This window comes from Melospiza melodia, chromosome 11 (genome assembly GCF_035770615.1).
Source record: "Melospiza melodia melodia isolate bMelMel2 chromosome 11, bMelMel2.pri, whole genome shotgun sequence".
Taxonomy (NCBI): Eukaryota; Metazoa; Chordata; class Aves; order Passeriformes; family Passerellidae; genus Melospiza; species Melospiza melodia.
Genome location: NC_086204.1, coordinates 11,117,319 through 11,134,378, shown reverse-complemented (window position 1 = coordinate 11,134,378; position 17,060 = coordinate 11,117,319). Strand labels below are relative to the sequence as shown.

The 17,060-nt window shown below is 38.2% G+C and overlaps 1 protein-coding gene across 1 annotated transcript in view; it reads right to left on the bottom strand.

Moving 5' to 3' along the window:
- The window catches only part of VAV3 (vav guanine nucleotide exchange factor 3), a 148,537-nt gene that overhangs the window by 105,576 nt on the left and 25,901 nt on the right, over positions 1–17,060 (bottom strand). Inside the window, exon 2 of the mRNA XM_063165577.1 lies at positions 14,601–14,717. Coding sequence (XP_063021647.1) covers positions 14,601–14,717 — 117 coding nt within the window. The remainder of the gene's footprint in view (positions 1–14,600; positions 14,718–17,060) is intronic.

Genomic DNA, 17,060 nt, shown 5'->3' with positions numbered 1-17,060 from the left:
AAGGTAAGGAAACTGAAACAAAACCTGTAAAGCAAATGAAACAAAATGAGAACAAGGAAAATAAGAGTTTCCTGCATGGTAATATGTTAAAGAGATGATCCATGTTTTCCACCAAAAGGAACAAAAATATCAACATAGAAACTTTGCAAGCTGCATTAACACTGTTGGCTCGTTGCTGTAGCTGAGGTACCACAGGCAGAGCACACACAGCAGAGACTTTGTGAGGTGTCTGGAGGAGGACAAGACACAGTCTAGATTTAGCTTTTTGAAACTTTAAATTACTGCTGTTCAAAGGTAATACAGCCATAAAAAAAAACACCCTCATTCAATAATTTTACACTGTAGCCTATGGAGAAATGCCCTTAAGATCTGCATACAACAAATTATAATTATTGATTTTATATTAAGATGAAGGCTAGTTGTTGGTCAAAATTACATGTTCCATATATAACAAACAGGCCAGGCTACTGCTGGACAAGTTTAAGTTCAGTGGATTTTTGATTACTGATGTACTCTGGTTTCTCACTGTCTGTGACACTCGGAACACGCACCACACATTTTCAGAACAGCTACTACAGCTCATTAAGATCCAACAGAGCAGGCAAGGAAAATAGCTTCTGATGATGAAAATAGCTCTGCCTTGCTAGTTCAGGGCTCCTCTGTCTGTGAGAAGCTGCACAGAAAGGGCACTTTTTTCCCTCAAGACTCTAGTCTGCCAAGTGAACCAAGATGGATCAGTTTTAAGCCATCATAAGGTCTGAGGCACCTGTCAGATGGACTCTTGCCTACTGGCCAAAGAGGTTAGAAACCAAGGTACAAGGTCACACCACAAAGTGCTTGAGAGTGCTGACTTTGCTTTTAACATTTTACCATACATTATGAAACAAATTTATTGAATTCCCCTTCATAGAGTTCTACACTTGCAAACAAGCAAAGAAGCAGTCATTACTCTGGTATCATACCTACCAAAGCAACAAATTTCACTGCCTGAGCAAACTGTTCTGCAAAGAGCAGAACAAGAGCTCATGTTAGTAAATTTAGATTTAGAAGCTTCATATTTTTCTTTGTATTAGAGGACTGATCTTTTTTTCCACATAATCTCATGAATTAGCATAGAAAGCTGCTCAATTTCTCCATGGGCCTATATTATTTTTACTTGACAAAATACACCTTCTCTCAAATATGTCTGACAACAACTGCCTCTAAAACAGCATCTGTATGCTTTTTCCATTTCTGGGCAACCAGTTGGAAAATAACTCAGCTTTTTAAGTTTGCATTCTCAATAGAGTAGTGCAATAAAGCATCTTTTATGACTCCCAGAAAAATATATCTAAGGAGAAAATAAAAGCCTATGCTCAGTAACTTGTGCCCACTTTCCTAAAGGAGACACATCTTTTCATTAAGTCATAGCCAGAAACATCCTGATAACACTTCCTGTTGGTTTATTTGCACATACTCCATCTACATCAACAGTAGGTGAAGACCTGCCTTTGAGACCTTTCTATGCCTCAGACTGCCAGCACTACCCTGAGTCTCTGCTCTGCAAACACCCACAAGCAGAAATGCCCTATGAAAGCATGAACACGCCATAGAGCACACTGCACTTCCCTGCCTTGCCTGGCATTGTTTGGGTCAGCCCAGAGCTGTGTTTTGGCACAAGACTCTTGCTGTTTTCTGTGTAGCATATACTCTGCAAAGTAAATGCCTGCTTATCTTGATCAGCTTCTGGAGTTCATAATCCAGGCTTCTAAAAAAAAAAAACATTGCTATTGCTCAAATATTTTTTACTACCTTCTTTTTTCTGACACAAGTCCTGTTTTCTGGATTCAAACACCCCAAGTAGTTTTTAGCCACATTTGTGAGTACTGATTTGATAAGAAATAGAAAGTCAAGCCCTCCTCTCAATGTTCTTTATTTCAGTTTTAAATGAGGAATCAGTTAACTTCATCTTAGAATTTGATAAATGAGCTCTGAGACTTTGGAAAAGTAAATCTGGTACAGGTACATGTTGGATTTCTTGAGACATTCCAGCAGTTCATATATGCATATATTGATCCAAATACATTACAGAACAATAGATGAAGTATAGACAGTTATATGAATAATCTTGCCTAAAGACTTGTCTGTTGCATTACAAACTGACTACTGCTTAATGTCAACTTTCTTCAATGTGGTTCTAAATAAAATATACAGCTTAGTTAAAACCTCCTTTCAACAGTTTACAAATAAATGACAATATCTTATAGCTTGTAAATCCTAAAGCAATTTTACTGAACTGCTGTCAAAATTCTAAGTTCCTTCTCACAAGTTCATCTTGGGGGGGCTCTGCTTAGACAAAGGAAATAAAACTTCATCAAAATATCAGTGCTAACAACTCTTTTCCCCTGAGTTTTGGTGGTGCAAGACAAAGACTATTCTCACTGTACAGTGAGAACATAAAAAATATGCTCTGAATAAAATGCAAGAGGAAGCCAATGAAACCAAACCAAATACTACTACTTTAGAAAAGAAAAATTAAGGAAGAGACTCTCATATTCAGGTTCTAAAAAACTGCAGGAATTTCAACAGAGCCATAGCTCTCCCTCTGATGAGTAGGGTGTACTTCTCTGCTATGCAAAAAAAATCTGAAGATGTATTTGAAAAGCACAGGAATAATAAGACCAGTCTTCTAGCAAAACCAAGAGACAAAACAAAACTCCAGCAAGAAACCCGAAATGCATGAATGGAAAAGGCCCAAGAAGAACTGCAGGGATGGGGACATAGAGCAGACTGCAGGGCAGAGTGGTGAGAAAGGCAAAGAATGCAAAGGAGACTGGCAGTGATGAAGAGTAAATAGTTTAAACATTAAGTGATGAAAGCCTAAGTAGGAATGATCAGACTGAATTCTTTGGGTGTCAGGCAAGGGTGAGCACAGGGCAGCACCAAGAGGCAAGCATGGCAGAAGGAAAGCAGCAGTTCTGCTGCCCAGAGCATTCTGCTACTTGCTGTGTTATGGCTTTGTTAAGTCTGAAAGTGGCACCTTTTTCTAGTATTTAGCAGACTGTTCAAGACACAGTCTTGGATTAGTCACTTCCACAAGAGAAACAGACATAAGCAATTACCTAAAAGCCCCACAATTTGAATAGAAACATTCTCATACACTCCCGTTTAACTCTGTATCCAGCATCAGCATGGTTAATCTAATTAATAATACACACAAAGCAAGATTTAAAATCAGTTTAGTTGTGACTCCTACAGATTCCAAATTCATGCCACCCAATTGTGGGTGGCAAACCTTCATCAAAAAAACCCCAAAACCTAAATGTCAATTACCTTGCAAAAGTTCAAAATCAAAGTACATGTTATGCTCAAGTTGCTAGCATTCAAATTCTCTCACTACATTTGGCTAGATGCTTGCAAGATATAAGAAAACTACTCTCTTCCCTGTGGTCTGAAAAAGAGATTAACTCATGTTCCAATTTGTTTGGTTTTATAAGAAAATGTTCGTGGAAAGAGAGACAGCATTGAGAATTTTATATCAGATGTCTGGTCTAGAACTCACTTTTTCCATGACGAAATAACATGATAAAATTTGATCGTAATATTAATATAAATAAAAATATTTATCCTAATTTAAAGCAACTTTGTACTAATTTGGCCAGGAAAAACCTGTTTGTTTTCTAATATGGTGTGATCATGCTTTTAACAAACATGTTTTTGCAACTGAGAAAAACCATCTTATATCCATCCTCCAAGCTAGCATATATAAAAATGCAGACCTCACCACTTTGAAGACAGTATGATGACATTTCTAATCAGGTGGTTTAAGGACTTTCATTAACTTCAGTGAGTTAATTAAACTTCAAGATTCCTAATGAAGCTTGTCTACTAATACCCAGATTGCTTCTCACAGATCACAGACGGTGTCCAACCACTATTTAAGGTACTCAGTTTGTCTCAACTTTCCTTTTAGTTAGCTGAAAAAGTCTAAGGGAGGTCCTCCCCAAATCAAAACACTAAAATTCAGTCTCAGAATAAACCCAGAACTACATCACTCAACAATATTTAGTAAAGCAAATAAGTTCTACAAGAGGCTGCCATATAGACAAGTGCTTAAATCTCAACAGATGTTTATGTACATATATATAGTACTTTTCAAACAAGCTGGGGGTGACCAAAAGATATGATAAACTCAGAAGAAATTGCAACAGCCAAGTAAACAGTCTTAAAAATGTGCACAGCTATTCTTGGCTAGCCACTTGTTTCAAACAGCCATTAATTTATTATTTATTATCTAAGTGAGGAAAGCATTTGAAAGAAAACTTGAAGGTAAAATAGATATTAAGAAATTGAGTCCTACTCCTTGTTCTGCTGTTTTTGAAGGCATGAATACATCACAGGGGATCACTCCACTGCATGGCAACTACAACCCTTTATCAGGACTTTGATAGTGATAATATTTAGACAAGTTAAGTCAACTGTCTGGACAGGGCTGCCACAAGCTTAGCACTGTGTCCCTTCCTCATGCCATGTTTTATTCTCCAAGGCTTCTGTCACATCCTAGTTATCTCCCTCAGCCCAGACACAACTCCCAAGGTATGTTCAGGTACAGCAGGCAGAGGGCACACAGCTGGGGCTATGCCTCATACCACTCAGGAAGATCATTCTATTTTTGTCTATCACTGGAGGAGGAAAAAGCTACATTATGCCCTACTGAGTCACTGTGCAATCAACAGCATCTCTTTAAACTGCTGTGAGTTTTGGACAACAGTGAAGGCTGAATGGGAACTAGTGTAAAACTCCCCAACTCACCGGTGACCTACATTCAATTTTTTGCTCTACTCTTCTTCAAGAGCACAGGCAGTAAACCCTCCCTCAAGTAATTTACATATTTTGGTTAAAAAATTGATTACATAGTACACTGAATTATACAGCTCATATCAATTAGCCACTGCAGGAAACACACATCATGTCCTTCTACAATGTCACCGATGGAGTTTTGCTCCAATTAGTTCTACTTGAAAAACACCTTAAACCTTCCAGCAACTTAAAGCTGACTTGGGGAATAAATTTTACTTATGTGAAGTAGGCCTCAGTTGGCTTTTCCAAAGTAATTCTGTGAAGTGTTCCTTACATGTTCCCAGAACAAAATGGGATCCAGTTGAAGACCTAAATGCAACCTACTCAAACTTATATACAGCTCTAATTTGGCAATTTTATCATAATAAAGTCAAAATTTGTGTATGAAAATACACTCAGAATAGTACATTCCAAAAATTCAAGCAATATCATTTTTCAGCCCCTTCAGCATGGTGCTGCATTACACAGTCTAACTATTGCCTAAGGCTCTTCACAGGCTGATCTAGAGACCCATGCAGGCATATCAGAGTTTTAAACTCTAACTGGATGAATACTAAGGCCTTATTTACTTGTACAGGTTAGCAGTAGCTAAAGGGTGCCATTTAATTTCACTTTTGCTAATAGTTTTGTTTGCCAGTACTTTTATTTCCTCTGTAATAGTACTTTCTACTTAGCAACTGTCATTATTTACTTTCTACTTAGCAACTGTCATTATTTACAACTGTTTCTAAACACATTGCCAAGTTTATCAGCTAATAGATTTATCATAAAATTTTACACTGAATGATTTACTTGTTGAATGGTTGGTTTGGAAATTAAGTCCTCACTGTTCAACTACAAATGTTTCACTTTTAAAATCTCGTGAAGGCATGAAAACACTAACAACTTCTTTAATAGAACTTTTCTAAATAAATCTCATTTCATACATCAAAGTTTCATAAACAACATCTAAGACTCAAAACCTATGATTCCACATTTCTGCTATAATACATTTTGAAAAAAAGAAAAAGCCATTTCCCTAAATGTTTCAGCATTTACAGAGAAAGATGCATTAATTTTCTCAGCAAGATAGTCTTTGTGATCTCATCAAATACAATGTAAGCTTTTCGGATTTACAGATAAATAAATTGCAATACGCTCTTCTGACATATTTTTCCATTACCCAGCTATTCAAGTATCCATGCTTTCCAAAGGCACGTGCCGTTGACATTTATTCATATCAATTATTGTGTCAGAATTAAGAACCAGAGAACACAATTCTTGATCAGCACATACTTCTCCAGCCTTGCCACCACCTCCAACAGTTTGCAAACATTTCTCATTAACTCATACCCATTTCCTTTTTATGAAATACTCAAACTGTGTTTCCTGCTGCAAACCATTCACTGCCGCTTTCACTTTCTACTGAAGCTGGACAGAAAAAGCAGTGAATGAATTTGCAAGCAGTCTAACAACCAGAGCATGCCTCAGGTTGAACAAACCCTGAGCCTCCTTTTATACTTACAAAGAAACATGGTGCAACTACTGGAATTTCCACTCAAGTGCACTCCTGCTTTCCACAGACCTCCCAACCGTACAGAGCTGCAGGCAGTCACCTCCTTGCCTGCTGGAAGAGGGGGATCTCTGCAGACTGAGAAATCCTGGCCTGCCTGGCTTTCCCCCAGCATAGGAACACTTCCCAAGTGTGGCCCAGGATGTCAGGAGCAGCTTCTCTTGAAGAATGCTCCTCATGCCTAGCTCTTCAGAGGAAATAGCATTGGCTAGGTGATGGTTTAAACCACATCCCCCTAGCTGCCAATTTGTGCCTCTGAGGGGGAGTCCAAGAGTAGCCCAATCACTCTGGTGGAGGTTCAGCACAGATGCCCTTCAATCATCTTTGAAACCCATGATATAGAAGAGATGGAGCGAAGAAAGGCAGAAGGGAGAGAGGATGGTTAGAAGGCATCTTTCAATACCTCAGATCATTCCAATGAAAAAAAAAGGAGGCAAAAAACCAAATTTAGCAATTTTACTTAGTAACTCTCTAAATTCTTCCTTCTAGAACAGAGTAATAAAAGTAATCAAATTCATTACTTTATAAAAAACTATGCATAATAATATATCAAGGTAATTGAACTACTGTTGTCTTCATTAACAAATACAATCAAAGACATTTGGCAAGCAACATGGGGATTGATAAATATTTCAAGTTGTTCAGTTTTCAACACCATTTTCATTTGTTTGCACTTCCCTGCCTCCTTATCTTCAATTTTGTCAAGATACAGTCAGCTAAGATGCAAAGTGAACTGCAGGAAGCAATAAGAAAAGCTGGGAAGAGTGCAAAACTCTGTATTCTAGGTAATCCATAGTGCTGCTTAGGTCAGCTTTTGCTCAGGCAAAAGGCCAGGCACAGAGGAACCACACTGAACATTAGGAAAGAACAGTCTACCAGCACCATAGTAATTAAGCTAAGCTTGATATTATCAAACCCCTTCATGGATAAAGCAAAAAGAAACTGAATACCTTTTATTTAGATCCTGCACAAAATCGTTTCCCATTTTAAATGGGGTACTCACTTTACTACTGCTTTTGAATAAGGATCTTACTATATCTTGCACACGACCTTACTTCAAGACAAAAAATGTTTCCTACCCTTCTTTGGCAGTGAACAATTTCACTATCACAGAAGAAAATACACACACAAACCTCTTCAAATTTGATATGAACTTCCTCTACAAATCACTCATTTATTACCTTCTGGTTTTATTTATAGTTCATAATGTTCTTATTTCAACCGATATTTGTAAATTTAGGAAGTCTGGATTTAGATGTCAGTTTCACCACCTTCTGGGTACTGAAATGCCTGTATTACAAGCACTACAAGGAATTAATAAACTTTAAAAACATTTGTAAAAACAAATGTGTGAGAAGATTTAAGTCTTAAAACCTGTTAAAGCTACTCATGCTTCAACCCTCCTCTTTCTCAAAAACTTTCACCTCAACACAAAATGTACACTACCAGAATTCCATGTTATGAGTTCAGTGTCCTCAAGATAGGTCAATCACACACAGAGAACATTTGGACAAGGTGGTCTTAAGAACAAAGAAATGAGCACAGAAACTCAGCTTTATTCTCTCATATTAACAGTTGTTTGTTAACCTTAGCTTCATAACTGATAACATTTGCTGAAAAACTAACATGACTACATTATAGAACAGAAACATCCCAAACACTCTCTTGGATGAGAATTTTTCATTAATGATCAAATTAAATTAAAGTATTTGTGCTGCATTCAATGGTTTGTTATACGGTCAAACCCAAACATTATTGTTAACTTTTTCATCAATTGGAAGCCAACAATGCAACTTTAAAAGTTGTGACAGACCTGAAAAATTAATAAAACACCATTTTGAAAGACCAGTGAGGTGATAGTCCACCAGTATTCTAGAACAGAAACATGCAAGACCATAACCCTGAAATATTCTGGCCTAAATACACATGCTCATGCAGAAGCTACAAGTTCTTGCTAATGCTATTAGGCTTATTGAAGATAAATGCCTAGACATTTGCAGACTACCTGGCAATGATCACTGCAACCAAGTGTTACAACTCATGACACTAAATTTATGTAGCATTGGTAACAGTCTCCCTGGTTACACCATGGCAAACCATCTCTGCAAGTTTTCAGGGACATTTCAGAAAGGTGGTTCATGAGCTATACCATGACTCACCCCACTTTTTCACCCACCTCAATGCTTTGCCCAAAACCATAATTTATGTTCTTTGGGTCTGGAAGTGATTTTTTTACCATTTAAAGGATGATTTTAGGGAGTCTACTAAGTACTTGACTTTCTTTTTTTATTTCTACACAAACAGCAGTGGTAACTAACAAAAAAGGTCCCTACATAGCAAGCATTTCAGCAGTTTTGCAACAGGCTAGTATCTTCTTGTACATTTTGTCTAAAGCATCTCCATGGAGAAGAAAGCTGAAACCTGTCCCTTTCTTCTGTTTCTTCCTTCCTCCACACATAGAAGTACATCTTGGAGAAGTTCAAGTGTCATTTATCCCAAACCAGTCCATCTCACTGAAATGCTACACTGAAAACAAGCTAGCTTCTTGAGCAAACCACCAAGAATATTTTTGGAGTTTATTTCACAACTGAAAGAGCTCAGACAGTGAAGATACAGAGCTCTGCATTTAATGATAGGCTTGTTTTTATCAGTCCAATCTCTTCATTTTAGTATCTTCACAAAAATATACTATGTTTTGGCATGTTCTGCAGCTTTAATACAACTCTGTGAGCATGAAGTGATCATCTTTTGCTCTATTATTCCACTAATTAAACTCAGCAAACAACATGAAACAACTGCAGATAATCAGAACTGTTTCACTTTTACTGAAGATTTTTTAGACACTTTTCCTGGAAGGATGTCTAATTTTTATAATAACAGTTGCTTTTTCTTGTGTTGTTTTTGGTGTGTGTATTTCACGCACATCTGTCCAATCTTCCTGGAATCCATTAAACCTGAGGGAATTCTAACACACTAGGATTCTCAACTTCAGCATGACTTTCTCCTGCATCATTGCCCAGATTTCCTTTGCAGTAAGGGAGTGACTGAAATGATCACCAACTATGTGACTGGAGTATATGCAACTCAATATTTTCACAGCAGTTGCTTGTTTTCCCATGAAGCAGCCTTTTAAGTGTCAGAGTAAGCTACACTAGGCATTGTTATATGCTTTTAAACAATTAGGTACTTATTTCATTGGTGGCACTTGATATTTGAGCTCCTTGTTTGTCTTTTTAAAATCACAATTGAATATTGTACATTATTTCTAGACATCTAATGCAGCACCCCTACAAGGGGGATTTCTATGTTTATATTAGATCAGTTATATCATGAAAACACTTGGTGCTCAGCTACACATTCTTTAGGAAATTTAAAAGCACAGCACACAAAGGGTGTTTTTCTGACACTTGCTGGACACCATTTCCCCCGACAGGACCCCAAGCACAGCTCTCTGAATCCAGGGAGCATCTGTTGACATCAACAGAACTAATCCTCAGATTCCCATTTCTGCAAGACATTAGTTACAAACTTCCTTCAGAGAATAGGGATAGCAGCAATTTGTTGTGGTGCAGCAAGCAACAAAGGCTGCTGCTGGAGGAGTGTGCAGGGCTCGGAGCTGAAAAAACAAGTACCAACAGTGTTTGCTTATTCTGGCACACAGGTAGAAAGGAAGAACCTGACAGCCCTGAGGTAGTGAAAAATGACTCTCCAGCATGGAATTCAGAATGAAAACACTGTCTGGCACCTCCAGTGTGTGGGAGGGCATTTCATGCTCTGTCAGGAACTTAATGCAACAACACTGAAATTTACTGATAGAAAGGTGAATGAGTGGGAATGGGTGAATGACACAAAACTCCAAGAAAACCAAGCTATATATAGTTTTTAAAAGCACGATTTAAAGAACCTTCCTACTCCTGTGTAATGTAGCCCCTCTTTTTTCACCCACTGTCTAAAAATAAGAAACTGGGCTGTTATATTTTAACGAGATGAAAACTCTAATCTTGTAACAGCTAATATCAATATTCATACAGAATGTACATTAAAAACACATGAGGTTACCTTCTTGCTATTTTCTTACCCTATTCTTTAGCTATTTACATGTTGCTACTTCAGCTTCACCTCTGATTCCCGTTCACTCCACATACACCCTTCTTTTTCTCTAATCAGTAAGAGATCAAAGTCTCTGAAAAGTGGAGCACAAAGTTCAAGTCAAATTTCCATACACTATGTCAAAGCATCTGGAAACAGCTCATTTACCTCTAACTACTAAGTGCAAGCTTCACCATTACAACATTTTGTAACCAGTATTTCAAAAGGCTGTTAAAAGTCTTATGACTATATTGGCAGGATACAGCTGCTACTTCTACAATGCTCAGGGTTTGTCTGCCATTTTAAAGAGTTGAAAAATATCAGAATATTAAAAAAAAAAAATAAAATTGGTTGCCCTAACCAGGTCTCTCACCTTATTTCTCCCCTTCAACCTTACTTCCTTGAAGGCACATTGTTCATTTACAGCTGACACACGGCTATTGTTCCCTCCACTAGCATGTTTAAATACTCACTAAAGTCTTCATACTAAACAAAACATCCCATCTTAAGATAATAAATTCAGTTGCAATTTCTTTATAAACTAAACTGAAACATTTAAAAGTCCCAGATAAGGGTTACAGAGACACTTCAGTTTATTTATATCTCACCAGAACTAAGACATCTGAAGAGAGCTTCCAGTACACTGAAATGCATAAAAAGTAATGCACACACTCATCACATCACCTATTTGAGCAAGAGTTTAGAAAACAATAGTTTAAAATCATACTCCTCTCTTTGTTTACACCTGTAATCATTTTAAGATCATTCATATTTTGCACACGTTTCGAGAGAGCAGTTTAAAGAACTTTTTTAGAAATGGCAGGATGACTTGCTTGCAGCAGCAGGAAAAATCTGCAGCACTATCTTTTTGGCTTTTTGCATACATACAACATCTGTTCAAGGAAGCTGGACATGTACAGCTGTATCACAGTTGTTATTCACAGGAAAATATAATGAAGGGTGTTATGAACAAAAACTCGGTTAATATTTTTTATGAGAAAAAGTTTCAAAAAGGCAGCCAGACCACTGGCCCTGCCCAAGTTCTGTGTGTTTTGTTATTGTAATCACGGGTCGTTGTCGTTAATGGTTGTTTTTGTATTAGTAAAAGCCCTGGCCGGGGCGAGGTAATGGCCCTTCTCCTGGGTGGGGACCTTGCCCGAAGCTAAGTTGTACCTTTCCCAGAATAGTGAAGACATCTGAGAAGGTGGGGGGGGTTATGCAAAGTGACTCGCAAGACCAGAATGCTTTGTGGGACCCCCATCTCCAAACTCATGGAGAAACCCCAAAAACAACGAGCCACCTAAGAGTTGAGAGACTAGAGTGATGTCTGGACGTGAGGAACCGAGTGCTGAGTCTGCAGAGACGCGGAACACCTTCGGACCCTCTCGCCCTGACCATGGGAGGTGACCCCGGAGCTGAGACCAGGCCGACTGAGTGGGAGAAACAACATCTGACACCATATTATGGGATCAGGAGACCCGAAAAAGGCTCCCAAGAGGATCTGATCGCCAGCTCTGCCCCTGGTGGACAGAGCTGCGCATATCCTCCTCCTCTGAGTCGCCCTGGGAGACGACGGACGCTGCAGACCCGTCGAGCCGCCCAATCCTGAGCTGATCACTTTTTAATAAAGGCATTACACAGGAGAAGAAGTCTCCTGGCCCTGTTTATTTCAAAGGGGAAAGTTCGAAGCCAAGTGAAAAACAAAGAACAACTTGAAAAAGATACACTTTCCTATTCTTACCACTGTTACTAACACTCAGAATTTCCAAAGTAGTAAATACATTATTAGATATGGAATTGAAATCCCATGCCACTTGAAGATATTTTCTGCTTACTGTACAAACAATACACTTAAAGGAACACAAATAACTCAGCACACCTCTTCTTTACTTGCAATTTTATTAATTTAATACAGTTACCATTTTTCCTTCCACTTCCATAGATGGCCTGAAACTCACAGCCCCTTTCAGAAGGTCACTATGTACTCATTTGCCCAGGCTATAAAACATACAGCTCAGCCCTTCTGAACTCTGCCTATGCCAAGCTCCACTTGTGCATGGCAAGGTTCCACACGAGCACCCAGTGGGAGCAACTCAGCAGCAGAGCCATCAGGCACCTGAAAGCTGCCCATGGCAAGGGCTGCACAGCCCTGTTCAACCCAGCAGAGCCATCAGGCACCTGAATGCTGCCCATGGCAAGGGCTGCACAGCCCTGTTCAACCCAGCAGAGCCATCAGGCACCTGAATGCTGCCCATGGCAAGGGCTGCACAGCCCTGTTCAACCCAGCATCCCCACCTCTGCTCGAGCAGCTGCTCCCACGCACAGAACTCATCTCATGAGAGAATCCCACACAGCAGCACCTCTCACATTTGTCACTGCAGTTTCACCTGATAGCTTTCCAAGGGAGGTGACCTGGACTAGAGAAGTCATTGCTTGGATGCACTACAAGTGGAAAACAAGTTCCAGGCATAATTAGTCTATTTGTGCTATACGGGGGCCACAAACAGTAAAAAAATCCATGTCTCAACATTGAAATTGACTTTGGGAAGAACAGTTAAATAACATGGATGAAATACATGTTTTTGTTTTTTTTTTTTTAACCAGTTATTTCTATTTAAGTAAAGTCATATTCCAAAATAAATTCTGTTAAAATTACATATTAACAGTACCAGAAACGTTTTTGAGTTATATTCTCCATTAATTCAGAAACTGTTTTTGATGAGTATTCAATGATGCAGCAAGAATAATTTGCACTGTAAAACCTTTTTTTAAAACTAGACTGTATTAAAAACAGGATATCTTTACATGGCACAAAATGAGAAACTTTCAGCAAGCAATTTTAACATGCAATAGGAAAAAAATTCCTTAAGCATAGGTATCAAAGGTTGAATCAAGCTTTGAGATATGACGTAAATACCTTAAATAGGACATGGCTAGTGCACACAAAACAATAAAATCCAGCAATTTTCAATTCCTCTGCTACTTGCATAATCAAAACAATAACAAATCTCATTTTTAATGAGCCAAATTTGTACAAAAGGACCATATTTTAATGAAATATCTTAAATATGATTTGTGAAGACAAGACATTTAGCAAAACTGAACAGGTGCAATTATCAGGTTATCTAATTTAATGCTCAAAAGACTTAAATCCAGACAAAAGATTGAGAAAAATAATTAGCTATTTTGGTTAATGATAATCACAGACCCATTTCAAACAATCACATTGCAGCCCTGATTCATTCTTGCACTCTTACATCACCTTTACCTCTATGTCTACTTATAAAAAGAAAAGTTTATAAAATTCAGATAGTAAAATTATGATCTCTTTAAAACAGCAATAATGCTAAAGATAACACTAAATTTGAATAAATAACTATTTTTAGTGCTACTTCAGATTATTTTTAGACATTTTCCTGTGAAATTAGGTAATGATACTATGACTCAAAAGCAGAAACTGAAATTGAACTAAACATGTTGGCAATGACAGATCAAACAGTAGGAGGCTGAACAACAGACTGGAAAAAGCTTTACATGTAGAATAAGTAGTCAGACTTACAGAATACACTGTAAATATACTTTGTAAATATGAATAGTCACATTAACCCATCATAGCTGTGTCTTGAGCTTTACAGCAGGTTAGGAAAAAAAAAAAACAAGTAACCATCAAAAACTAATTGTACAAGGGCAAATTCTCTGGGTGAATTTCAAGCACCCGAGACTACAGAAACATGTTCTGTGCCACCACATGGGCTCACAATGTACAGGCCCAGAGTTTCTCAATCCACACACCTTATGCCCAAGTGATTTCACCAGGCAGCACTCACCCACAACTTATCTTCTTCCATTTCATTTCCCTTTAACTCAGCATCTTTGAAACCGTTTATCTTGGCTTTTCATCTGCTCAGAACTTTCTTGCCAAGTATTTTTCCCTGCCCTTTTTTAGGCCCTCCAATACAAACCTACTTTTTCTGCTTTCGTAATCCTTCTCCACTATTTTTTCATAACTAATGCTCATACATTATTCACAACTTTTATATCACAGCTACCAAAAAATGTATTGTCTGTGCAAGCAGCAGAACAAAGGTGTTACTTGGGATACAATCAAGAGCATCCTTACCTTTCCAAAATCTCTCACATCAAACAAATCAAATGCTTCAAAAAGTTCACTTTTCTTCATTCCAAAGATTTCACAACATGCCGAAAGAAAAGTCCTTATATTCTTCAAGCAGAGAAACTAGGGGAAAGAAAACAGAAATGCCACGTGTCAAGTGTGTAAATTAGCAATATACATGCTCACTTGGGTTCCCAAACACACCATGTAATTAACCAATACATTTAGTTCTAAGTGAGCACTTCTTCTATGCTGTGATCCTCCACTGGTCTTAATTCTGCCATAAACTGAATTCTCTCCAGGGTCTTAATTAACCAAATTCTGAGTAGACACTTTGCGAACAGGAACTATTTTCCCTCTTTTTACATAAACAAAAAGATGTGACAATGTGCTGCTAGATACATAATAATCTAAAGACAGACTTACTTTTCAGCTCCCTACAGACAGCAAAGCAAAGAATGAAACAAATAAGCTTTAAAAAAGTATATTAATATGCTAAAGTTATTATTCATGTATAAATCAATCATTTCACCTGTTAAATTCTAGTTTGAATGTTTAAGGAATGCATGTGCAGTGTTTTCACACACTAAAGACTTTGTGAATACATATTCTCCATCTGGCATAGAAGAGCAGATGAAGTTTGCAGTGAAGTCATTTAAATTTACATAGCAGACATTTAAGATGCTCAGACCACCTTGAATTCCATACTGAATCAAAGGCAATTTCCCTCTAAGTTATCCACATGCATCAATGATCATCTGAGTCTGAAAAAGAATAAAGCCTCTGCCACAATGAACTCCTTAAAAGGCTTTTAATGGATTTTCCTGTGGATTGTTTTGTTTGCCATACCTTACCAGGCCAAAAGACAGCGACTGTCAAGAGCACCAGTAACTTCAGAGGGATAGCTGAAAAGGGGGATATGCACTCTTGATAACAGTTAGCTCCATGAGGTGTTAGCACCTTGTGAGGACATCAGCTTCCTAAAGATGCTGCTGTAGTCTTATGAACCACAGCTAAAAAGCAAATACAATATTTATAAGCAGCAGCATTTCAAAGGACCCTGCACCACGCTTTGAATATGCATTTTAAAAGTACTGACACAGCAACTCAGTATTACAACAGAGTTCTGCATGTTTTAGCAGATTCATGAGGATCACTCACATTAGGATGGATTATAGAATTGCTATATATTACATTTTCCTGGTTTGATCAAAGCAGTATTTTTGATATTGAGTGTCACAGCTGTACCAATTCAACAGGCAGCCCTACTTCACATCTTACAGAGCTACCCAGTGAGTCACAGGAACAGAGGAGCACCTGATAGACCAGATTTACTGCAAGGGCACACGTTTGAAAGCACTTAGAGATGCTGCAAGAGCAGACAGCTCCAGTCAATGGCGTGGACATCAGGGCAGCCAACCAACTGCTCACAAAGCATCACAGAAACCATTCCTGTGCAACCCAAAGCTGCCAGGAGAGCACCTGTGACTGACCAGGGCCTCACCAACATTAAGGATTCCCAGCTGTGCTGGGTGGACCTGCAGCCTCCACCTTTTTCCCCCTTTCCAAGAGCATCTGCAGCATGCACCTCCCAGCTCTCACGGGGCAGTCATCGCTGGGCTACACACTGAGCTGCCCAAGGACAACGCTGTGTTTAGGCCAGACTGCTTTTATGTCAAGTGCAATTTTAAGAATTAGTCCAGCTTGCTTAGTCAATGTGGCAAGCTTATCTGGTTTTGCAGTGATTATAATTTTGAAGTCAAAATTGCAAGGTTAGAAGGCCAACAGATGTTCAACATATGTGCTTCCTCCTCCATCACATAGGCAGAAAGAATCAGAAAATTAGCTGGTCTTTAAAATGAGGTTTAAAAACAAGATGGCCCATACCAAGTTATTATTGTTTTCTGTTGTATTTTTCCCCATAGTTTATTATTCTGCTTAAAAGCCATCAATGGCCACTAGGCTTGTCCAATGCACAATACTGATTCAACTTGAATACCCATCTATTTTCTTACGACAAAATTCTCAAAAATTTTCCAGTGATTTCCCTCTGGAAAATTCAGCTGCCTTTTTGAAACCTAAGTTTTGAGCTTGTATTAGTTAATGCTGAAGTCTCCCAGTGCAAAGAAAGCTTACAGCTGCATTAAATTGTTTACCTCTAAAGGGAACAAGAAGTTAAGGGAGAGACAGGAGCTGTCATGGGCCTAAAATCTGACCTAGATTTGCTAAAGAGCATTTTAGTGAGTTGCATTTAGCTTCTTAATATAGCTAAAAGAACCATTTAAGGGTTCAGCAGTTTTTCACAAACAAGATGTCCTCTCCCTTCAGCAAAACCTCTCCAGCTGTTCTTACCAGACATCTCCTACAATGAAAGATAAATATGGCAGCATTTTTCCAACAAGATTTATTAGTTGCCTCTAAATTTAAAGAACTTTGAAGTAATTTTCTGACATCAGCATTTTGTTT